This window comes from Xiphophorus maculatus, chromosome 10, assembly GCF_002775205.1.
Source record: "Xiphophorus maculatus strain JP 163 A chromosome 10, X_maculatus-5.0-male, whole genome shotgun sequence".
In the NCBI taxonomy this organism is placed as follows: Eukaryota; Metazoa; Chordata; class Actinopteri; order Cyprinodontiformes; family Poeciliidae; genus Xiphophorus; species Xiphophorus maculatus.
The window spans coordinates 21,089,939-21,116,382 of NC_036452.1; the positions used below are offsets into that span (position 1 = coordinate 21,089,939).

At 38.3% G+C, this 26,444-nt stretch overlaps 1 protein-coding gene across 1 annotated transcript in view; it reads right to left on the minus strand.

Moving 5' to 3' along the window:
- The window catches only part of LOC102218467 (ras-related protein Rab-26-like), an 83,952-nt gene that overhangs the window by 26,506 nt on the left and 31,002 nt on the right, over nucleotides 1-26,444 (minus strand). Inside the window, exons 3-5 of the mRNA XM_005807346.2 lie at nucleotides 22,883-22,924; nucleotides 20,553-20,619; nucleotides 7,111-7,163 (exon numbers count right to left, since the gene is read on the minus strand). Coding sequence (XP_005807403.1) covers nucleotides 7,111-7,163; nucleotides 20,553-20,619; nucleotides 22,883-22,924 — 162 coding nt within the window. The remainder of the gene's footprint in view (nucleotides 1-7,110; nucleotides 7,164-20,552; nucleotides 20,620-22,882; nucleotides 22,925-26,444) is intronic.

Below are 26,444 nucleotides of genomic sequence, written 5' to 3' on the forward strand. Positions count from 1 at the left end.
CAGGTGACATATGTCAAAATGTTGTAGAAATGTCAGTACAGGTTCTTCTGAAACATTTGTCACATGTTTCTTCATCATAGTGTGGCAATCTAGTCTCAGAGTAATCCGACATTCAATCATTCATTTTAATAACACAGTGTGTTTAGGACTATTTACAGATGATCCATATTAATACTTCACACAGTGACAATGAAGTAAGTTTTGATATTCATTCCATCAGAAAGTACCAACACATAAATATGTAATAATAGCCTTTTTTTCAGATTTTAGTATGCTTCATTTAAGAATGTTTTATTAGCCATCATCAGCAAACTTTAGGGATTTAAGTCAACTTTGTTCAATTTATTCGATTGTCTCCATTCCAGAAATTATATTTTATCAGGGATTAAGGTTAGGTTTGTAGAAATTGAGATTTAAACTTTTTAAATTAAAATTTTCTCTGAAAATACAGCTGTTTTGAAGGATTCAACTGAGAATACATTGTTCATAATTTAAGCAAACCAGGAATGAAGCTATTAACGTCTCTCCTGGCAGGCTAGAAAACTGATTTACATTGGGCTTATAAAACCCTTTCCCAGCTCAATTGTCTATTCTTTGTACTTTACATAACGATGGGACACAGGCTGGCCTTTTCATGCTGCTTCCATCCGCCACTGATAAGCCAGCTAACAGTGGGGACGGCTTTTTAGGAAAAAACACAAAAAAACCTGCCATGGTTACCATGGAGGCGAAGGGCAAGGAGCTTCAAGGAAAAAGCAGCACAGGCAGAAGAAAACCAGAAAGATTTAAAATCATAATATAAGATGAAAATTTACTGAAATGAGAAACAAAACATATGAAACTTTGACAATAATTTAATTATTATTAAAGCTGGAAATATATGGGTCACCACTTGTAAAGTTACACAGAAAAAAGTGAACAGCAGCATTTGGGTTTTTCTGCCTGAAAAAATGTGGTTTTCAAAGTTATACTGAATGTATAGTTCAAAATTATGAATTTATTTCACAAGCTAAATATTTAGTTTAGTGTTATATTCAGTTTGTAGGGTAAATATTTAGGTTACAAATTAAACAAGTTCTTAGTTTGTGAACTAAATATTTAATATGGTTGTGAATATTTTGTACAAACTAAATATTTAGATCTAAATTAAATATTTATCTTAAATAAATATTTTTCTCCAAACAAAATATAAATTTTCCATACTAAACATTTAATTCTCAAACTAAAAATGTATTTCCCAAACTAAATATTTTTGCTCAAAACTAAATATTTAGCAAGCAGGCTAAGAACACGGCTCGTTATCAAATTATTTAGGTTGTTAGCTAAATATTTTGCCTGTAACTAACTGCTTAGGTCCATGCTAAATATTTAGTTAATATGCTAATTAGCTCATTGTTAAGCAGAAGTGGAATATCAAAATAAAAGCTGGATTTTGCAGACTTCTATCATGAACAACACATTATTTTTCTCTCTCTAAATAAACCAGAATATTGTTGTTTATCTTTTATTGTGCAACTTGGTCCGCCATTTTTTTTCCTTCCTCTCCCCCTCCATTCTGCATAAACATTTATCTAGTCGTGTGCCAGCAGACACCAGGAGTACATCACATTGATTTCTACTCTGTTGACAAGGGAATGTCTCAGAAAACAAATCTTTCCTGCTGCAGGAAGTTTTCATTGATTTAAAGATTTAGTGATCTCCCTCCCCTCGTGGCCTTTGAGCGGGCGCATGTTGGTCAGTAGAAGACCCCCTGTATGTTTGTGCTTCCTGCCGCACTTCTTGAGTTGTTTATTTTTCTTTTCTGGCATTTAAGCAGAAATCCTAACCCAACAGGGTGTCCTGGTGCCATGGCAGCAGCTGTACAGCCTCGATACGAGCACTTTAAAACCTTCAGCTTGCTGAAATGCTACCGCTCCACACGGCCGATGATGTGTCTTTTAGAGATTAGGCAGCAGCCTGAGGTGATGTTATTTGGCTGCTTCCAGCACTTTCCACTCAGCGATTTGTTTTATTTGTTCTGATTATTCAAATTAAGCTACAGACGGCTATAATTACACCGAAAGACCAAACAAGCTCGGAACATTTTAGCATAATTAGCATTGAAAACTGGACACACCCACCATTGTGGGAGACAATAACGCTCCAATTAAATGTCAGCAGGGATGGCAGAAAAAAGAAAGTATTGCTCAAGAAGTAGTTGGCATGACAACAATCACAGGACAACAGTAAGTTATCAATTAAGTCCCTAATGTGGATGGATGTAATTATAGCTTTTATATAATCAGAAAGACAACCATGATTTTTTGCCTGTGTATCATTAAACTACTTGAAAGCACATTAGTCTTGGCATGTTTAGAGGTTTCAGTTATGGAGGCAAGTAAAACATGGTACACATCTGTGTGATGATAATAATGCTTTCACTCTTAATTAAACCGAAATGTGTCAGTTTAACAAACTATCTTATGTATCTATTAAAGCATGTGCTGAAAAGCATCAAGTCACTATATGACAACGGTGAAATCAAGTGACAATGACCTTTAATCATATTTATCTACGTACATTTAGACGCGTGCAGTTCAAGTGTGATGTCATCAATTTGTGGAGATTTCCAGAATAAAACAAAGCTAAAGATATTAGAGCTTTGTTTTATCTCTTTTGACTTTTGCCTGTCACAGAACACGTGTGGGAGATTTCAGTGTTACAGTAATACCATCTGTTCTCTAGAGAGCAGAAAACACACAGCAAAGCCGAATGTGCCAATAGACAAGATGTTTGAAATGTGGAAGAGTTGTTTTTATCTTATTTTAGCATGAGCATTTGTTGGACAAACAGAAACAAGGACTGTACCATTAGATGATGAAGTATCACACCGTAAATAACAAAAAAACGGGGGAATCTCACCAGGTTCAGTGTTGGGACACCAACTTTTTAGTTTAAGTCTAAAAGTTATTGAAGTGTCGGGACAGAATCTGTATTTCTACAGATGCTATCTTTTGTGACTGAAAAATTATTGTAGAAATATTGTTGACAAAAAGGTAAACCTCAAAAGCTTAATTTTTCCACTTTAATGAAACAAAACTTATTGTACTTGGTGACCATAAAAGGAAACATTTACCATGGGAGTAGATTAAATCCCAATATAAAATGTACCTGAACTTGTCTAAAGAGTAATTATACAATGAAAAGTATGCAACAATATTACAAACATCAATAAAACTAAAAGTGTTTTGAATATAACATCTTATTGTTTGTGGCGCCTGTTTTTGAGTTGCTGTATGAGGATTTTGGCAACACTATGCCAAAATCAATTCTAAACCTGTGCTTTACTAAGCAGAGCAGTATGAATATTACATAATCTCTGCCATTACATTTTTCATATCGGGTGACAAATCTAGCCACCAAGACCGTGTTTGTGAGAGCCTCCTAGTTTGGAGACAACAGGATTTCTAGAGAACAAAAAAGTGCAATTTCATAACATTTTAAATGATAATATGCAAGGTTAACATTAGCAGCCAGTGACTGTAAATGTTTATCCTTAGTATTTATCTGTGGAATAATCCTCAACGTCAAAAGAAAACATACTTGAACAGGGTCTCAGACAAATGCAAAGAGCCCAAAACATTTTGCATTCTGCATAAAACCTTTTTAAATGTAAAAAAAAAAAAAAAAAAGACGCATTAGAGCAAATGTAAAAAGTTGGCTGTTCAAGTAGACGACCTAACTGGTTTGAGATGCAGCAGAAGTGATGAAAGCAGCAAAGAAAGGCAGATAGAAGAGGGCCTTGGGTGTGCTTGTTGGCAGCAGTGAAAAGAAGAGCGAGAGAGAAAAGGAAAGCATGGGCGCCAGAGTGAGACAGTGGGAGATGGACAGCAGCGCGCCCCGCTTCTTTATCTCGCCATCATTTCGCTGCCCTTCAGCCTTCACCTCCAGCCTCAGCTGCTAATGGATTCACACTATAGGAGACAGCTTTGTGCAGCGGCCTTGGAAAGCTGTGTAGTCAACACAAGTTTAAAATAAACTCATCTGTTAATCCACTTGGTGCAAGGTTCTCCCCCTGCTGAGGCACACTGGAATATTTCTCCCTAACAAGCAAGAATTAGCATGAATTTTGCATTAGCTTAGCAGACGAGAGTAAAAGCCGCACGGTTTAATGGCATTCATACGCAGTATGTTTAAACCATGATGTAGTTATGTATGCAGAAGTAAAAGGTGGTAGAATAATGTCCACTTAAAAGCGCTGATAATTACAATTGTGCTAATTTTAACATTTTAATTTTAATACATGGACACGACTATTGGAAAGGGATTTTCCATGAACTCTCATCAATGATTCACTCAGTTTACTTTAGCCAGAGATATTTCAAAATAAAAGGATGAGGAAGTTGGGCATCCATTAACTTGAGGACTTCAGCAAAATATAGAAGAAGTTAGTAATGGAGTTTAGTTGTTGTTCAGTAAACATGTCTATTGCGCCGCACAGCTTTTGTAAAGTGACGCTGGTATTGGCTGGTTAACGAGTCTGGCTCCAGATTATAATAGTTTTGGGTTTTTCATTGTAGTTTAGTTGTATTTTTTTATGACTTTTGGTCTTTTAATTAGATTTTTAGAGTGGGTTTGGTAGTTTTAATTATTTAATATTAGTAGTTTTACTTTTTCCACACATTGGTTAATTTTTTGGGTACAGATTTCAAAAAGGTCAAAGTATCACACTGCATACATTGGTTGGGTAATGAATACTCAACAGAAGACACTATGTACAGAGATGTGTTGACAACAGGAGCCAAACTTCACCATCACTCTACTGTTCTTCTTCTCCATAAAATATATGTGACACCAGTCAGACATTTTGTATAATGTACTTTGAATTTGTTTCCAAGCTCTGTGTTGAACAGGTGTCGTCTCTGACCGCCCCAGAAACAAAAACAGCCTGGTCAACAATCACACACGCACGCACGCACGCACGCGCGCACACACACACACACACGCACATCCACTGTTCATCAGCCTCCTACTGGGTTTGCATCTGCTCTGGCCATTGGGGCTGTTTTGTCCTGATGATGGGAACTAAACACACTCACTGCCTAACAGTGGAAACTTCAATGTGGAGCAGAGTCGATGCGTCTCACTGAAGCCGTATCAGAGCTGTTCCCTGACACGAGGGAGAAAAAAGGATTAGTCTGCTGAAGGGAAGTAAATGAAAATTGAAGCGACGCTGCTTCCTAAATTTGAATTAAGATGGATTAAATTTGCTTCACATGCTTGTTTTTCATCCCAGAATTTAATCCAAGGTTCAAAGGAACGTTTTCCTGCTTATGTGTTCTCTGGATGTTGCAGGAATCATGCACTCAACAGATCTGGCTCCATCTAAGGGTGGCAAGAGGAACAGCACTATGAACAGAAAGCCATGAGTTTGTCAGAAACCTTATGTGGAACAAGGCAAACATGTCGAACATGGCGCTCTGCTCCAATATTAAACTTTTAGCTTAATGCTAAATTCAAAATGGGATGGAAAATTATCAAGCACCATCATTCTGAACACATCATCTGGTTGGGTAAATGTGGTGGCGGTATCATGCTGTGGGTTTTCTTTAATCAGGAACAGCAAAGCTGGCTGGAATGGATGGGATGATGGAGTTAACTAAATAAATAGCAATCCTTTGCTAAATAGTCGAGATCAAACCATAGCCAACCATTGGAATGTCCCAGTCAAAGTCCAGAGCTAAACAGAACTGATGATCTGAGGCAAAAGTTGGAAATAAACGATGATCACCATCCAATCTGACTGAGTGGGAAATATTTTGTAGAAAATGGGATTTTCTTTTTGTGCTTTTTTTTTTCCAATCACATAAACTCCCAATTACTCAAGATGTTTGGAGTTATGATGCGACAAAGTCTGACTAAAACTTTCACAATAAATCAATCACATAATAAATTAAAATGTTTGATAATTTCCATTGTGATGATGAATAGTTTTTGAAGGGCAGTTTTGTTTACAGACTTTATAAATCGTCCCATTTATGGGTTCAGTTGTAAGTGGTTTTATTTCAGTTTTATAATTTTTGGTATTTTTCTTTCAGACATTTTGAAAATCTAAAATACCTTAAAGTTCCAGTGGTACATGTTCCTAACAAAACTAAAGTTTATTGATCATTGAGAGGATGAGCTTTATCATCATATTACTTGAAAATGGTCTTAAAACAGTATTATCGTTTATTGCGATTTATTCTGGGACAATTTATCGGGCAGCAAAATTTGCTATGGCAACAGGTGTGAATGTGGAAAAGTTCAGGCGTGTGAACACATACTGTATAACACGCATCCATGGACACCGCGGTCACACACACATGCACACACACTTATTTACATGTGAGACTCTCCTACAATGACCATGTCCTGCTCTCATCTCTGCTCCGTGTTCATCAAAGGAGAGAAACACGCCGAGCAGAGAGGAGAGCAACACCAAATGGGACAGGAAATGGCTGCAGAATAACAGAGGAGAAGACTTCACACACCAGAGATTGGGACTACAAAGAGATCCGTCTATTAGCGACAGCGCGCGCTCTTATCTGCGCGGCCCATGCTGCTCGCCTTCGTCACCTCCCTCATTTGCTGCCGTTGTTGTGATCCTCACTCGGTGGCCTTGTTGTTCATTATCTGATGCTGGCGGGGGAGTTTCAGCGCGCTTGCAAACGGCTCGGAGTGGGAAAAACTGTTGCACACGTTAAAATGTGTTGGATGTAAATTATACGTCAAGGAAACAATTTACAAAAGAGGAAGGACCTATCGTAGACCGATGGTCAGAGATGATGCAATAACTAACGAGTCCATTTTTAAGGAGATGTGGAATTTCACACAGCAGATCTCCCAGCTGTTTTTGATCAGGCATACAGCTTACCTACTGTTAAGTTAATTTGCTATTAACCTCATGAACTCTTCACCAAAGGAAAAAAAACAAACAGTCTGCTGGTAAATAACGAGCTTTGCCCAAATAACACGATGCGACGTTCAGGCTTGTGGATTTAAAAATAGAACGCTACCAACACTGCATCAGAGAGAGAGAGAGAGAGAAAGAAAAAACAAAAAAGCATCTTTCAAGGTGATTGATCTTACCCTGATGTTGTCAAAGGACGCTCTGTTGGTGACGTCATACAGAAGCAGCAGAGCTGGGAGGAAAGAGACAAGACAAAAAAGAAAATATTTTTGTATTTAGCTTTATTTTATCTTTAAAAACCCAACAAAACCCTGCAGAGGAACTCCTGTCAAGTTTTAATTCGGCTTTAGTTTCTGCCAGATAGCCACTAATTCATCTCAGTGCAGATGTTAAAAAGTGATGGTGAAACAGGGACATCGCACCAACTGGGAGAGGATTTATTAAATGAGAGAACAAAGATAAAACAAGACAAGATGAGAGAATCTGGAACTGTTTACCTTCAGTTCTTTTATCAGATCTGCTACTCGTTAAACGTCGACATCTTAACATGTTTATAGCTCATGTTTTTTAGTCGTTTATATTTTAAAGTAGTTATCTCCTACAATGAGGTAGCATCGCACCACTCTGCCGTTTCAGAGCCCAACCTCATGTGGTGAGGTAACCCATAAGAAAAAAAAAAAAAAGAACAGTCTATAACCCGCCATCTGAATAACAATTTGCAGAAATTTGCACAGGTGAAATGCAGGGACAAAAAGAAAAGAAAAAATGTAAATGGATTACAGTGTTGGCTCAGGGAAGTGCTGAACTCTGCTCTTTAGCGCAGCATTCGTCTGCTCGCTGACAACATAACTGCACATGTGAATCCTAATGAGCTCCAGCAGCTTCGCGCTGCCACAGAGAATAATATCACCTCAGGCATGTTTTTAGTGGAGAGATGTGGGCATTATGAGGCTCTGCAGGACAGGAGGAAAATCATTACACCTACAAGGCTCATTTTACCTCATTTTCACAGATGGCTTAACCTTCGGCTGGAAAATGTGCCCTTAGGCTATTACCTCCACAACACTTCACCACTTCCTGCCGCATGTAATCCCCACAGTCCTCGTCTCCGTTACATATATGTCACTGTCCCGTCCTGTTTTGCTTTTTCACTTTTCCCCTCCGTACTCGACCTTTCTACATCTCGGCCGTAGCTGCTACGTCTCCAGATCCAAACTGAATTAAAAGTTTGGCTTGCGTATTCCAGCCAGGCATGTCTGTGAAGGGCGTTTAATGAGTTGTAATCACTGAGTGCTGTCTGAGCATGTCAAACCAAGAAACGGAGGATGAGGTGAACAGTGGAAAGTATCCAGAAGGAGCGGGAAGATGTGACCGACGAGTTAATTTCCTCTCTCATTGGTGGACTGCCACTGTAAGGCGATCACAGCAAACCACAAGGAGTCCATACACACACATGCATACACACAAAATCCAATTAGGAAGACAAAAGAAAGGAAAAAACATTGTCACAAATAAAGCCCCAACACCTCCAAGTTGAAGGTTTTACTTAAGCCGGTCAACAGTTTTCTCCTGTGGTAATGAGTAATTGGTTCACAACGTGGGACTTTGTTTTTAATCAAGCACATTTCTTCGTTTCAGAAGGTGTTGTGATGTTTTATCTGTAAACCATACGAGATCGGAGCCTGAATAATTATTCCTATATAATGGCCGAGTGTTACTTGTGAACTCTCCATCTGGCAATTAGTGAGTCTGCAAACTCGGTGCTGAAAACACACCAAACATCAACATGCAAAAAAGCTGCGTAAGTAGGGATGTTTTAGAAAAGAACGCCCGTCCTAAAAGCCTCAGCTAAATGCAGCAGGTGAAATTTAATCGAGACCCTGAGAAGTACGAGCTACCAGTGAGAAACTGTCTAAACCTGCTGAAGAACCAACGTGGTCTGGACTGGGGAGTCACTTAAGGACAGAGTGTCCAATTCGTTGACTGGAGCGTATTTGGGGATGAAGGCATGTAAGGAGAAATAAAAAAAAATGTACACAGGTGAAGTAAGTGTGAAATACTCCGCAGGTGTGAAAGCGCACATGCCAGAACGCACGGCTGCAGGATTTGTTCTACGGTAAAACGTGTGTGTCACTTAACCTTGCAGTTTAACACGTCTGTTACGGAATATGGATGTTTGCATGAGACAGAGACGGTTTGTCGGAGACAGAAATTACATTTGATGCAGAACGGACCTGTGAGGTGAAGAACATGCTAGAATCACAGTATCCTGACACAATAAGCCCTACAACGGATTCAAGGAGTCTTGGTGGACTCATCTACACAGTGATGCAGAGGAATTAAACACAGGAATTATCCCCAATCAACATCCGAGAATACCAGCAGTCTCTGTACAGAGGTCCCGTGTAAATAACGTCTAAAGTGGTCAAGGCGGTCATTTTGATTGCTGTGCAATTTCTTTAAATACTATATCAAACAAAAACAAAGACTTGCTGTTATAGTTTATACATTTATTGCCCAAAAGAAAGGAAATACAATAATTTCTACCCATTTTGGTCTCAGGCAATCAGTTTGGCTGCAGCGAGTTTTGAGGTGGACGAGAAATTTGGCAACTATTGTTCAAGGAGCATCTTCAGCGTGCTTGTCCCCAAACAAAGGCCATGCGGTAATTCATTCAGACAATAGGCCTGATTAGGTTTACTCATTTGGGATGGTATAACTTCTTTGCATGTAGCTGAGTTGAACTTTACATACCCTGAAATTGAAGCTGAATAAAAACATAGCTAATGTCTAAGATGGCATTACTTTTACCTTTCAGGTTTAAGAGGTTGATCAGTGTATAAAGCTACTGAGTACAGATTTTTATCCAAAGGTAAAAAACTTCCCTGAGATTCTGCTTAAGAACAAACCAAAGAAACCCTAAATAGGTGTCATATCTAAAATACTCATGACTTGTTTCTAAATGACACTCAGACATATAAACACTTAATTGCTTAAAATTGTCTGTTTAGTCTGACGTGTTTTCTTTAAAGCTCATCTTTGTACAGATGTGCTTTATCATTGGTCAAATATATGAAAGCCAGTAATCTGCTGACTATGTTTCATAGCTCCTATGATACTTGATACTGCCAACACAAAAGACCAAAAATGGGACGTTGAGCAGACGTCCAAGCAGAGTGTTTACATGTTGAGTTCAGGGGCAGTGATTTGTGTGTCTGATCTGGGCGTGAACCTTGGAGAGGTAAACACGAGAAGCAATGCCTGAAAGAACAACCGCTCCCTTAATAAATCCACAGGCTTACTGTACAACAAACAGAGTGATGTTGACTGGTGACCAACGTGGTTTTCTCCCTTTGCCCCCTCATCGTTCCAGCTGCTGTTGTCATTTCTGCCGAGTCTCCTGTTTAACAGTGGGCGGCAAGTCTTCATCTTGCCGTGTCAGTTTTTACAGAACAGTGGATCAATCATAATAGAGTTAAAACTCCCCTCACAGCTGCAGCTCAATGCATTACCGAGGTTCAAAATGTTACACTATGAAAGTTGGCTCCATGACGTGTGTTCAGACATCGTGTTAAACTAACTTTCCATTTTCCTTTAATAAAGTAGAAGTCGGATGTTTTTTCTGCATCCAGGTGTCTTTTGGACGATGAAGATGAAGCTTTGCCTTGTCCTATTTATATCCAACTCTTTTCCATTTGTCTCTAATGTTTTGCTTCCCCCATCACTCTTCACCTCGTTTCTAAATGATTCACGTTTCTTAATTCCTCCCTGCCATCAACACACCCAAGAGTAAAGCTAAGCTCTACACATTCCTCCTAATGACCCAATTATTTTAGAGGTGTTGAAACAGATATATAAAGCTGAAATGAGATCGCCTGTCATTCAATCCCACTAAACATTTATAGAGGTTGATAAGCCAGGAATACAAAAGCTATTCAATTTGCTAAATGTAGTAATAATACATTACTTTTTTCTATTTGGAAAATTTACATTCCTTGACATGCATTATTTTGGTCCAATATGAAAATATGATCGTCTCCTTCCTGAAAAGTGGAGTGGTTCAACATTTGACCTTTTGTGATATTGAGACAATCAGGGGGAAAAAAGACAACAGAGGTGTAGGAGACAGATAGTTCTGTCCAAAAATAACCTACCTGCCCATTTAGAGTTAATCAACTCAATCGGTTGCCATCACCATCTACAATAACTCTTTGACGACTTTGAATTGATGAGCTACAACGACATTTAATTTCTGTTAGGTGAAATGTATATATTATCATATATTTCTTGTTTCCTTTATAACAATAGTGTTTCATATTTGATGTTCCATGATTGTTTTCTTTTCTCTAAACATAAAGACTGTTTCTGTATGTTTTGATCTACTTTATCTCCGTCTTCACAAGAGGGCCTCCCTGAAGAGAAGCAGTGATAACCGTGCTCACGGGGTTCATTGCTCGCCAGGACTTCTTCTTCCTTTGAGCTGTTAGATAGCTGACGAATCGTCGCCTTGAAGATATACGACCTGTTCTGTTTTTACTCTGTGTTCTAATGCAAGATAACATGTGTTTAGTTCGTGATTGTCATTAGCACTGCAACTAAAATGCTTTGACCCCACCCCTTAGAGTTGCAGTGCTCTCTGTGATAGGGACTCCGAAGATAATAAAAAGAGAGGAGCGGACAAATGTATTTTCAGGGCGGTCGGAGATTTGTAACTGTAAACACATCTCTGTCCGTTCTCCTCGCGAGTACAAAAGAATCTAACTCTCTTGTCTTTTCTGTGTTGTTCAACTTGTCTTTAATAGGTGTCAAACCTGACAATTTCCCTTTGGGATCAATAAAGTATTTCTGAATTGAAGTTGCATAAATTAAGGTATTGACTGGGTTTTACAACCGAGTCCTTCAAGAGCGTCAACATCTTTGATGCTTCTCTATAGGCTGACGCTCTCCTTTCTTTTGGCTGGTCAGCAGAACACAGACGAATGTAATACAAATCGACGTGGATGAAAGTATCAGCTTTTCACAGCATTTTTATGGAATTGTTACCGTCGTAAAAAATAAACAGACGTTTAACACCGGTTCACTCGTTTGAAGGTTGGAAGCGTTTTATTGGGGCCTTGGTGGGATTACAAGTCACAATTTTCTGTCAATTTCTTGTCACATAAATTAAAAAGTAATTACATTAGTGACTGCACCAAAGGGAACCTGACATTTGACACTGCTGCTGTGGAAGAAGCATGTCGGAAATGCCAGCATGGGACGAATGTTTGATTTGGTCTGTACTTTATGCCTTAACATTTACAGAACTGCTGGCAGCTTCATCGGCCGAGTGGCAAATAGCGTCAAAGCAGATGAGAAATCCATGAGAACCATTATAATAGATGCTCTAGATACAAAGTTGTGGATTTTACGGGTTTTTTTTACCATTGGTCCCCCAACAGCGTGCTTGAAGGGACTGGAGGCCACACCAGTTAAAAGTGAAGTATTGCAAATTTCTACAATACAAGGACCAATAGCAGGAAAAAGCTTTATAATCACCAGGATGTCGTTAGGATGGACAGATGGTTTCATTTTGTCAACTAAAGATTAAATGTCAGAGTCACTGGATCATGCGTCTTCAGAGACTTAAAGGGCGGAGAGCCAGAAACAAAGTCATGACATATTGATGGACAAATGCTTCCTGACATTTTTGACCTTGATCGCAAAAAAAATACATAAATAAAAAAATTGAGTAATTCCTGTCATCTTTAGAGGACACTGGTACTGTAGGAATCACAGGGAAAAGAAGACAGTTTATAGTTTCAGACAGGAACTTAGAAAGTTTCTCTTATTTCAGAAATGAGATTGAAGAACTATTCCAATCTGGTTGTTTTTATGGATTCCTAAAAAAAGAAACAAAGACCCCTGAGGTGGAGCCTGTGAACCTCAAGGTTAGATGCTGAACTTGTTCTACCTTATGACACCGTTTTGAATTTCAGAATGGATTCATTTCAACCTGTTACCCTCCTTCACCTGTGGTGGCGCTGCACCAAGAACCGCTGAAGGAAACAACACAAAAACGTCAAACACTGAGCTGAACTTCCTTCACAAAATGGAAACAAATATTGAGTGGCATCAGATTTCTCTTTGGTAAAAGACCCTGAGAATTTATCCCTCTAGCACCAGACACATGTGTATTTATCCAGAATACCTTGCGCTTTAAACTGCTCCCTGCTTTTGGAGCTGTTTCTGGTCTACTTGGCATTCGAACTGCTCCAGAGTTCACTTCAACCAGTTTTTTGAGTTCGCTCTTTTGGGTCTGCATCAGAGTTCGATTACACATCGACACCTCCCCAAATGAAATCAGACTTTCTGGGCAAATAAACTACAGCTTGATGAAAGCGGACTAAACAGGGCTGATGTGAATGCATGAGGCATCAATTCTTTACCTTTATAAGATATGGACGTATCTACTTGAATACCTTGAATACCTTGATTTGTTAAACTGATACAAACCACTGAGAGATATAAAGAATAAAGCTTAAAATAAAGAAAGTAGTCTATTACAAATGTTCATGTGTTGATCCAAAACATCTAATTGTTTTTTCTGACAGCCTGAAACGTAAGGTCAAAACTCTTGTCTGAAAAGGAAGCATTCCCATTAGACCGACAAGATAGGTCAACATCAGATCATGGTATAACAGAATTACTTCATTCTTTAGAAGGGTTTCTTTCCCCCTCCTGAACTTTGCACTAGATGTTAATCTAAACTTATTCTGACATGTCTGTTGAGTTGACATTGTGCGCTGATGAAATCTCTAAAAACCATTCCACCCAACCCAATTCCCATTCAGACACGAAACCCAAGAGAGGTCTCTTTGATTCCCTTTTATGACCTTTTATAACCCTGGAACTGCAGAAATACACTTTTAGATATGCAATTAAAAGAAGGAACATGATTCCTAATGTCTTTTTTAATTAAAAATTAGAGTCCTACAACACACTTAACGATATGAAATGGTCCCAACTCGGCAGGATTACAATGAAAGCGACGTCTGGTTGAGATGTATTTAGAGAGCCATTATCAGTTTCTTTACAACACGGGGAACAAAGAGAGAGCAGTGGGGCCATTACCACAAAATGAAGCAGCAGGAGTCCCTGTTCTCAATATTGCCTAAAATGCTCAATCGTGAAGTGCTATTTGGAGGCATAATTTGTAACGCAGTCATTACCTGTTTCACAAAAATCAATTTTCGCACTCCATTTCTTCTGCCTCGTTACCTTTTTAGCGATGAGGGTTTCTTCGAGCGTCTCCTTTGGAAAGGAGACATTTAGGCCACAAAGTGTTTTTGAATCTTGACGTAGTTTGTGCTTTTTCCATTCTTTAGAGTCTAAACTTAAGGAATAATTAATCTGAAAGGGAAATATTAACTCATTATCCTAAAAAGCTGACTTTTATTTAGATACAATTTCTTTTACTCTACTTTCCCCTAAAGGAAAAGTTGAAAATCATTCAGAGGAACATTTAGTGCTTTTCACAGAAAACTCTGTTCCTTTGTATTAGACAATTATATTCCAATCACACAGTTAAAAAGGTAGAAAGTTTCATATTTGAATTCTTCTAAAACGCCACCGTTGCTCTCTTTAAAACAATGACTGAACCCGTCTCTTCCAAGTTTTCCTTCTCTGTTCTCGGATTTCTTTCCTCCGTCTAATTTTAATCGTCCCCGTTCCCAGGTAACACAGCTCCTCCTAACTCGTTCCACCTGCAGAGCGTGCTTCCTCTGCTCATATTTCGCAGCCTGTGGTTTCAGTTCACGCTGTGGAAATGACAAACTGTCAGCTCCAGTCAGAGAGGAGCGGTGGAGTTGGGCGGGGAGAGGGCTGCAGGTGTGCCGTGAGTGTGCAGCTGGGTTCTGGACCCGTCCAGACCTCGTTGGTGCCCTACACCAGATGGGTCTGGCAGATTGCGCTGGGCTGACTCCAGCCTCAGACAGCCAGGATCTTCCTGCTCTCACATTACGTCCTTAATGAATATTACGCTTTAGCACAAATCGGTGCTAAAAATACACCCAGTGATCTCCGTGGGGCAAAAGTGGCCCTTTGCGGGTCTGTTAGCAGAGAGGATTTGATGAATCTCAAAACATGATCTTATCTGCTGGATTAATCTCTTCTCTGTTAAATTAACTTTTCTCGCATGTTTTCCACAGCACAACCTTTACATTTCAAGTCAACGTTATCAGCTCCTGCCACAAAAGTAAACTCTTACTTGTTCAAATGTCAGATTTTATAGAAAAACCAACAAAAGTGTACTTTAAGATGAAATACTACATTTTAGTGTGAAATTAAAAATGCCCACGAGTCATATAAGAGAGAAAGAAATATTTATTTTGACCAAAATTTTTTTTTCCAAACTACTGTCTATTTAAATGCAGAGTGTACTTAGACTTAGACTGACTTTATTGTCATTTTGCATGCACAGGGTGTATACAGAACGAAATTTTGTTGCATACGGCTCAGGACAATGTTTTGAGCTCCCAATGTTGTGAGGTTACTCCAGAATAAAATAAAATACAGTATAAAATATAAATATAAAATATAGAGTGCAGGACTGACAGTAAAAAGGAAGTTACTTAGCTCTGTACATGCGCAAGGTATAAAGTGGAGACCAGATTTTAAGTGCAGTCCAGTTAAGAGTTCAGCAGTCTGATATATACAGTATATTCAATAAATTCCAGTCACTGTTATTTCTTAACAGATTACTCAGTTTAAAGTGCAGTATTGTGTATTTTTAAGTATCATTTTATAGCTCAATCAATCAAGTAACTATGTTATCTTCATCTGTTATAGAAGTGCTGTATATATCAAACGTGACCTAAGAACTCACCTTTTTAGAGTCGCTTTTGAAACAATCAATTACAAATTTAATGACGGCACTTGACTTAATGTAATGTTTTGATTGCTGATTCTATGTTGCATGACTTTGTGTTTGTTATGATGTAAAGCACTTTGAAATGCCTCGCTGCTGAAATGTGCTATACAAATAAAATTAGATTTTGATTTTAAAAGAAAATTGACTTTGCAATTTGATGCTTTGAAATTAGGCTCCGTCCCTTTAAGAAGCCTTGGCTCAGTCCAACATTCCGCCTCCAGGAAGTCATCACAACATCTCTCCTCTGTTAACCCTTTATCAACGTTTTTACCAACATTGCACTGAGAAGTAGCTCCTATAATGAGCTCAGCTGATGTGCAGTTCCACCAGGTGTTTGCTAATAGCTGCTGGCTAGTCAGAAGGAGCTGAGTGGAGGAGTGAAAGGGGAGGGCTCCTCTGTGAGGAGGAAGTTCAGAAGCTTGGAAACTGCAGATCCAAGGAGGAGCTTTGTGGAACTAGGCGGGGCTAGGTCCAGCCGGGTGTTTTGCACAGCTGAATGGTTGCCATGGGAGATTTAAGGATTTCTCAAACATGTGTGAAAGAATCAAGGAAAAGCTCCACATGTGTTTTTGATGGGAATAACATTATAACATGATGTAAAACTCATAAAAGTTGATTTTACATAATGCTGCCCCTCTAAATTTCCTGCAGTTTTTGTGCCATTTTTGTGCTGCTGGTCAGTGGAGACACAGATGATTAACAAACCTTTTAAATCATGAATCTTTGATCTGTGTCTGCGTCAGAATCCTAAGAGTTCTCACAAAAAAAATTAACCAACCGCCTTGTTTCTTTGCCAAGTGCTGCCACTGCTGGTGGTACTGGTCATTTTACCACTTTGTCTTCCCATATTTTTGCAGTTTTAGAGATTCTCAACTTTTGCCAGGCAACAAATTGGGCCATCCACCGCCATCATACCATGTGTCAATTCACACCCCAAATCAGATGGACTTTTCAAGAACCCGAGACTTCGCTGATATGAGCCAATATAAAAAAAGATAGGGACATAAGTTTTAAACTAGTCACAAAGATGCTAATGACGCTCTCTATATTGTCAAAACTGATTTAGTACTGAGGAATTTCACAGATATCTGTTCAGAAAAAGCTAATGGTAAAACTCTCAACAGCTTCTTGTGTAAAAGTTAAAAGAAAATGGCCATAGTGAAGCCTTTGAACATGAGAGGAGGATTTGAATTTAAACTGCGTTGATCTGTCACAAAACGTAACAGAATAAACCTCAGAATATCAAAGGTAATTTCCTGATTTTTAACTCGCACTAGCTCTAAGGCCCTGTTCACAACCCACTAGAACAAAGAAATTAGTTCCTTTACGCGAGCCTCCAAGAACAAGAACAAATCTCTTGGTAGCCAGGTCATTTCATGCTTCACAGGAGCTGCAGAGCACAACTCAAAAGAACTCTTTTTGCCTTTTCCACTGCAGTAAAACACTCAATACTAGACACCGCACAGGAAATACTGTAAGTTCTGGCCATAATTTGTCAGGAATGAGCTGCAAGAACTCAGCTCATTCTGAGTTCTATGGCTAGACAAAACCCATAGTTACAGAGACAGAATATGGAACTACATTTCATCCTCCAACACCATGAGTACTTCATAATACAAAACACTTATTGGCAGCAGCCACTGGCATCAAATGGTTTTAATAAGTGGGAAAGTCTCTCATTGTTTGTGAAGGAATTTTGGCCAGTTTTTCTTTACAGAATGTGTTAATTCAGACAGATTGGATGAATTTCAAGGATCTCATTATCACATAGACAATCAGATTCAAGTCTGGACCTCGGCAAGCCTAATGTCTCCTGTTTTTATTGAGCCAGTCAGAAGTGGATTTGCTGGTGTGCTTTGGATTATTACCATCATCACAGCCCGACTGTGCTTCTTATTAAGGTCATGAACAAGCGAGAACAAAAATTCTCGTTCAGGATATTTCGGTTTAAAGCAGAAAATTATATTTCCGTCATCTACAGCAGGTCATCATCAGTCCACCTTTGATAGGAGAAATAAAAGTGGCACTCTGCAGATTTATCATTTAAGCACTGAAGTCTTTCTTAATACAAGATTGGATGTATAGTAAAACACAAACAAAACTCCTGAATTCCTTTTTAAATAAGAAAATAAACATTTTATTGCCTGTATTTTTTTGTTTTGCTCTGACTGTTGTTCTTGGCCTTTTTTGAGTCTGTATGCTCCAGTTAACAATTAATCGATTTCTAAATTAGTTGATCTTTTTCATCGTTTCAGCACAATCAACAACTGGAGGTTGTTGATCATCCAGTTGTTCACTTGACAACTGATTCACTTGTGATTTTAATTGTACTTCTTACTTAATGCAAACATCACAACAGTGTTTTTGAGATTAGTAGAATATTGAGAGAGTTTTGCACACATTTGCAATGGAAACGCAGCTAGTGTGTGCCATGCTGAACAAAGGTCCACTTCCTTTTCACAGAAGCCTTACAGGGTTTTATTGGACAGTTTAGTAAAATCATCATTTGAAAATAGCCTTTTCCAATCCTTCAGGTCATCTTTGTCTCATTTTAAATTTGTTTGGTGGTCTGAAACTTGTATGTGTGAGAAATTTGTAAGGGCGCACATACTATTTGCAGCACTGTTTTTAAGTTTTTACTTTGAGCCGAGGCTCAAACGCGTTTTAGAACTTGCTCAGTTTAACTTATTGATGTTTTCCAATTGGGCAGAATCCTCTGACAGCCGGATCTTTTCAAGTCATGAAATGCTGCCCGCTAGTTGAAGGCAGTGATGGAATTAGCTGTGTTTGGGCTGCGTCTCCCCCGGTCCAGCCTGTCAGGCTGAATGAGTTTTATTTAAAAGTCAGGAACAGACGGACGGCTCAGAGGCTCTGATCCGAGGCTCCCCGGGTGTCTTGTTAAAGATCAGTGAGGGTAAACTGAAGAATTCACAGATCAGAACAACGGGCAATGGGCCAGAGGAGCTCAGAGACGTCACCCCTCCTCTCTCATGTTGTTATAAATAACCTGACATCCAGTGGAATGGGAGCTGACCATGTGTGAAATCCAACACGGGCTAATAATTAAAGGTGGAAACCAAAACAAATTTTTCGGTTTGTAATTTATTAACCAGATTATCATGCTGGAATGTGAACTTTATTGGGGTTGTTTGAAATCTACAGATACTTCTGGAAGTATTTGTACATAACAAGCTGGAGTGTATTTTACCTGGATTGATGGTTATAGTCCAGACTCAGGGTCCAACAGTAATAATAAGAATACACTTGTATAAGGCCCACTAGATAATTACATATATCTATTATTGATAGCCAAGAAGACTGTATAGCGTACGTATTGCACCATTGAACTACTGGTAATTTGTATCCAGAGACCTAAATTAGTTGTTTTTTTTAATGGACATATTATTTAGATTTAACTTTATAGCTTTTGTCTTAACTGATGGATGGAATTTATCTTGTGACAATCTACAGGATGTTATCTCAATTTAATGTACACTGTAATGTTGTCTTTGCTTTGATGTAATAGTTGCAGTCGAAATATCTTAGAGACGGTAAACCTGCAGCTTTGCACCTCATTCTCTTCTAAAAAAAATTCTATATTTTTCAGTTTAGTGAGAATGTTATCTTCTACATCCTCTACATGAATTGTAAAAATATTGGAAGAATGTCGGCATAGAGATTTCCTCATGAAAAATATAAATGGAACGTTGCATTGATTTTTTCATGGATGTTTGAGATATCCTTGAATCTCCCTTGGCAACCATTTGGCAGTGCCTAAAGGTTTGGTCTCACAACGCTCCACATATTTCTACTAGCTGAGATTCTGCATTACAGCGCACCCACTCCCTGACTCAGCTCCTCCAGACTAGCGGCAGCAGCGGTTAGCAATCACCTGGTGGACCTCCACGTCTACTTAACTCATAAGAGATACTTCGCAATTATCAAACTTTCCTAAAAACGATTGTAAAGGGGATAATGGAGGAGCATTGAGGTGATAAAGTGCTGACAGTGGAGTCACAGCAAGAGCAGGAGCTTCTTAAAGAGACAGAGGCCCAATTTCAAGGTGTCTAATTACAAAGTCAAATATAATTTAAGTTTGATATTTGCAGCATTCTTTATAACTGAAGTTACTTAGTTGTGCTTTAAAATGACACAACGTGTCTAGAAAATACACTATTGATACATTTATACACACATTTACAATTTTAGATTTATTTACAACAGATTTAGATGTTAAGTTCAATCTTTTCAAACAAGACAAATTCCCAATAAAACATATTAAAGTTTCGGGTTTTAATTTTGATGTTTAAATGTGGCAAAACAAAAAACGTTCTGCACAAAGACACACATCCATCCTTCTGTTTATAGGTTTCGGCTGAGGTTACTAAATCGTCCTCCTCAATGTAAGTACTCACCCTAACCTAACTTATTTTGTACCCAGTAGATCGGTAAAATAATACTGGGTGCAACTGTCAAAACACATTTTATTGCCCACAATAATCAGAGTTTTTGTGCCTCTTCGTAGTGAGGGAGCTACGATGAGCTATAAGATGTCAGCCAACATTTTGAAGACAAGAGCACAACAAAATGTCAGGGCGGTTTAGTTCAGGCAGGAGAAAATTAAAGCTGTGTTGTCAGTCATGACAGCTGAGGCACACACACACACACACACACACGCACACACACACACACACACAGCGGTAGGACACATACCGTTGGCATCACGGTAATAGGCGTGTGTGACGCTGCGGAAGCGCTCCTGACCAGCTGTGTCCCAAATCTGAGAGAGAAGATGGAAGAAAAGGTTTTATGTGATTATTAATAACATTACGGAAATCTTTGCCAAATAAAAGCTGCAAATAAAAGCTTATTAAAAAGAAAAAACTAAACAAAAAAAAGCATGCCATATGCCATTTTAACACACCACTATGGCTGCTGAGTATATGAGTAAAACGGTTGCACAGTTGAGAAAGTGCCACCATTAATCCATGAAGAACTCAAATTCTCAGGGAATTCTGTTTAATTTGTGTAAATTTTGGAAAAATAGCTGTTAAATGTTTTAATTTGTTCTTTAATTATCTTTCTTTATCTATTAGGCTTATTTTAAAACCACATTTTCATCAGCAGTTCAATATATAGATCATTACCAAATATTTATAATACATAATACTTTTTTTTTTAAAACCAAAAACATGGCTGAAATTGAAACCACCCTCTTAGGAAAATATACTTTTTAAAAAAATATATATATTTGTGCAGGATTTTATACATATAAATCCAAAACACTTACAGTATTTTCGGTTATCTTGTCTCCAACGAGACAAGACTACTTAGATTACGAAAGACTGATTCGAATTTGTCAGAAGAACTTGAATTTCACAACACGTCGTTTAATGTAGATTTTTATTTGAAGACCCGAAACATGTTTGGTTTCACTGTAATTTTGTTTAGACAGTGTTTTACAAGTAATTAAACTTGTAAAAAAAGGCCTATTTTTATTTTCCATTTCAGACTCATTCATTTTCATTTCATTACCGTCTAATTAAAAGAGGAGCATAAAAACAAAAACTCGCTTGAAACTCACAAAAAAGGTGCAGATATATAAAAACTGGACTGACAACTAATCTCTGGCCACAATTACTAAATTTAACGAGAGGAAAGATTCAGTGTTTCAGCTCAGTCCCCCTTTAAGGAGCCGGGATGACCACAATGTAGCAAGGTCATCTGTCCTCAGACTAGTCAGCTCTCTTAAACCGTAAAGTGGTGCGCCAATTAAAGAAATAGTAATAATTGAGCCCATCTTTGAAATATCACCTGAAATACCAGGTTTCACAGGCTGACAGATGAATTAATTAAACAAGAGAAAAAAAGGCAGAGAAAGAGCGATGAGGAAGATTGTGTAATTGAGAAAAGAAATTTGACTGACATCCATCCACCTCCCTCCCCTCTGTGTCTCCTGATGCTCTCTTCAGTCAGGCAGAGCGGCTGCCTAATTGACTGATGGATAAACCCACGCCTCATTAACTCGTTGCTTTTGCCTCTTTGCCCTCATACTGAAGGCAACAAAGACGTACAGAATGTATTTACGCCACTGGATGTTTTTACCTTTCATTAGTTATTTCAATTACAGTAGGTGAAACCTGCAGAAACCTGGTTTTAAACAGAAATGAGGCAATGGCAAAGATGAACGTTGTCAAGCCAACCACTGATAATTTACACTTACCCATAATAAACACAAAAAAGCTAGCTAGCAGTATATTAGCTGGCTAGCTAATAATAGCCAATATTACAGTATATTAGCTAGCCAGCTAATATGCTGCTATTACATTAGCTGGTAATGTAGCTGTTAATGTACCCAAACTAGCCAGACAGCTAGCTAGGAACTAGTCATCTAGCTAATATACATAGCAAAGTAGGGTAGACTAGTTAAGTTAGCTTGAGAAAAGCTAAATTTTCTCAAGCTAGCTAGCTAACTTAACTAGGGTATCTATCTAGCTAGCTACCCAACTAAGCTAACTAATTAAATAGGGAATCTGTCTAGCTAATTAACCTAACTTGCTAACCATATGGGGCATCTAGTTATCTAGCTAACCATACTAGCTAACTTAATGGGGCATTTATCTAGCTAGCTAACCTAACTGGCTAAGGTATCTATTTAGCTAGTTTACCTTGCTAGCTAGAGTATAATGGCAGCTTTGCCAGTAAAAACCTTATTGCGTACTATGACTGGGTGGTGGAGGGTACTGATAAAGTCCAGTGAGAGAAAAAAAACAAAAAACCACATAAAATGTTTGAGATTAAGTAGTCCTGCCATGACAAAATACAAGACCTGTGATTAATGTGCTTAAGGCCAAATTACATAAAAAAGTAAAAGAATTTATGACATTTTAAGGCTTTAATATATACATTAATTTAAGACTTTAATGATTCACAGACACCCTGTAAAATAACCCCCCCCCCCCCCCCCCACGCACACACACACACACAAAGGAGAATAAAACAAGAGTCTTGATCTGTTTAAATCCACAGCTCTTCTGTCTCACCTGCAGTTTGACCTTCACACCATCGATGGTCATGACTTTATTCTGAAAGACAAGAGAAAATCAATATTTCAGTGACTTAAATATGCGTACATACAAAGAGGAACAAGAAGGTAGAAAGAGTTGATTTTGAAGTATGTAGGAAAACATTTGTTGTAAAATGACTGGCCTCTCCAGGGAGGCCCTCTTTTACAGCTGTAATGCTGTCACCACACTGTACTATCTGTAGGTCACAGACACAAATCCTCGGCTTTGCTCGATGTCGGCTTTGTTTCAGAGAGTTGCGTCATTTACCAACACCACACCCGCAAGGCGGTTTGCATAATCCACGAAAATACACAAAAGCATTTCCATTCGTCTGCAGTGTCACCTCATGAGGAATGATTCTGGCTCCATGAAACGAGAATGGAGCTAACTGAGCCATCAATCATTACAAGGTTTGTGATAACACTGGCAAATAAAATGGATGGGCTCACAGACTCGGTCAGGAGACTGTGGGAATATCGGGATCTAAACAGATTATTAGAGCTGCAAAGAAAAACACGCAAGGAAGACACAAAGCTGCAACGCTTGAGAAATGTTCATTGTTTTTTGATCCTGCTGGCTTTGGAGGCTGAATCATAGCCCTGGCGTATTGCAACCATTCTTACAACCACTACATATTTGTCCCCTGAAGACAGAACAAGCAGAAGGTAGAGTTGCTGAGAGAGTATTTGGTATTCACTGACAGACTGAGGTCTCTCTCTCGGGTCAGACCTTAAGAGCGTTTTACTGAAAAAGCAGAATGGGATTCTTTTTGTAGCAAAGGACTGTTTATACAGCGATGACTGGCAGCTTTAGATTATTTATTAAAAGTCATTCATCATAACAAAACAGATGATTGTAGCACTTCTCAGCCTGGAACGTTTATTAAAATCAAAGACAAACACTGTAAAAGCTGAGTTACATGTAACCTGCTTACGCATTAAAAAAAAACCGTTGATATCCTTCAAATAGAAATTATGTTCGTCGTTCTTAAACTGTGTCACCCTTAACTTTTGTTCTAGTTCTAATATAAAGTTTTTGCATTAGTGTATTTTTGTCTAGTCTTTAGAGCAAATATCTTACTACACTTGAAATAACACAAAAATAACTTCAAAGTAACTTTTCAAAACGATAGATTTACGTAAATAATTATTGAATATAGGTTATATTCAATTACATGGCACGTTTTTTTTTTCATTCTGGTTTTTTAAAAAAAATCTGCCATTGGAATTAGTATTTTTTTAATAATCTTTATTCAATAATTCTCAACCTTAAACAAGTATTTTAACTTTATCTAGTTGAAAACTTATTGGTTTGTACTTTTCAGTTAAATATTAACATAAAATAATTGGGTTTCTTTTAAATTCACATAACTCAAGCCTCCCCAACTAGTTTTTCATTATTATCATTGCAATTTCCAAAACATGTTTTCTTTTTTTTTACCAACAGCCCACCCAGATGCTGTTTTTCTGAGTGTGAAACCTCCAGGGGGCAATTCCACCAGCCACCAACATCAGACCTCCTTCATTTTTAATGCATTTCATTCATATTTCATGGGATACGAAGGTTTGGTTTAGTTTACTTTGTAAATGGAAAACACTTTTTAGCTTGTATATGCTTATTTTGTTAGCAGTAGAGAGCTGCCAAGCTTAAGCAGGCTCTGAAAGAAGTAAGACAATGGACAAGGAAGGAATTGTAAGGATTTACCTTACCACTAGGAAACCACCTGGCTTTGGTTTCAACATATTTAATAATCATAATTATATTTTAGTCAGATAAACTACCTCTTGCAACAGCTTTAATTAGTTTTGAAGGGATGCCAGAAACAACGTGGGTCCTTCTCTGTACAGACCAAACATAGAGTAGCTAACAAACATGCTAACTCTAAATAAGCTAGCATGTTTACTGCTTTGTTCTAAATGTCATGGAACAATCTTATTGTATCTGTATGTCCAGCTCTACATTTTTACTGTCTGAAATTTCTAGAAGTTGAAGGAACCCTTGGAAAGAAACATGGTTCTCTAAACCATGTGACGAATCACTGCAGGGTTCGGGGACGGTTCTGATTCTCTCCTACATCCAAATCCATTCAGCAGAAATGGATTCCTCAGACTTGAATCACCATGTGCAGCGTCATGCCACGATAAATATAGAAACTTAATAATAGACCTCTTGGTTTTTAATCTGTATAGCTGTTAACAATTGGGTACCATGGCGTTGAACACCAAGATGGCTAAAAATACAAGGTCTCTTTACCCAGCAGCCAAAAAGTCTCAGCTCCAGAACAGCAGATGTTCTCCAGTGCCAGCTTTACGAATCTATCCCAATCTTCTCCCAATGTTAAGAGACATGTTGAAGGATGTTTAAGTTCTCTTGAATTTTATTCTTCTATATCTAGTTCCTCTCCTAATAGTATGTGGTGAGAGCAGGACTGTTGGCAAATAAAGTATGCAGTGTTACTACATTGTTTTGCTGTGAAGATGTTGGCAGCTCTATGTGTAGGACGGCTGTTAAACTGTGTGAACTCCATCCTGCTGGATCCGGAGGCTCTGATATGTAATTTGAGAGCATTCTCCAAACCTGAAACAACTTTTGCTATGAATAAAACAGTCAGGAATCGCTTCCAGCTTTTAATATCCGCTCACCTGACTTGGTAATAAACAGTCCTCAAGAATCGTTCAGCCAACATTTGAACCATCGTCCAAACTTTCTCCATGACCAAAAACATCTGACCTTCCATCTTGGGGACAATGACCCAGGAAGAAGCTAGATTAAATTAAACTACTACAACACACACACACACACACACACACTTGCTGCTTCTCCTTCACATTTAAGCAATACTCTGCACGACTGCATTAGTAATGACTTTCCAACAACCTGAGGCTCCAATTCAATCTCCTCTCCTGTCATTTAGTCTGTTTTCTCATTGTTCCCCAGACCCCGTCACTCATTGGTTTATTGCTCTGCTCTTTAATGTGGTTTGTGTCCAAGCTGCACAATGTAGAAACAAAAGCAAAAAAAACAGGTTCCACATGACCAGACATGGTATTTCTTTGACTAAAGTTAAAAAGGTGTAAAAGTGAAATTTACTGTGATTAATGGAACTTGTCGTTCATTTGTCTCCATTAAATTAATGTATTCTCAGAGCATCTCCTGTTGGTTGTCTTGCACTTTTAGAACAAACTGTGAGAAATCTGTGGACAGGAAAGTGGAAAGTCTCCATCCATCAACTAACTCAGAAGACAGCAAACCTCCCGTTATAACATAAACTGGAGATGCACAATATTGTTATTTTTATATATTGTCAGTTTCGTCACGCTTTGTCTATTGACTATGTACCCGGCCAATTGGATGGTCTTTAGCTGCCTTTGTATGTCCGCTCTAGAGGTTTATGTTTAGGAACCGAGATACTAAAACTCATCGTATAATAGAAATGAAATTAAAGCATGCGGAAAAACTGGCTTAATCGTAATCTATATTATTACAATTTTTACCAACCGTATCACAATATTTTTCTGACATTGTGCAGTCGTAGAAC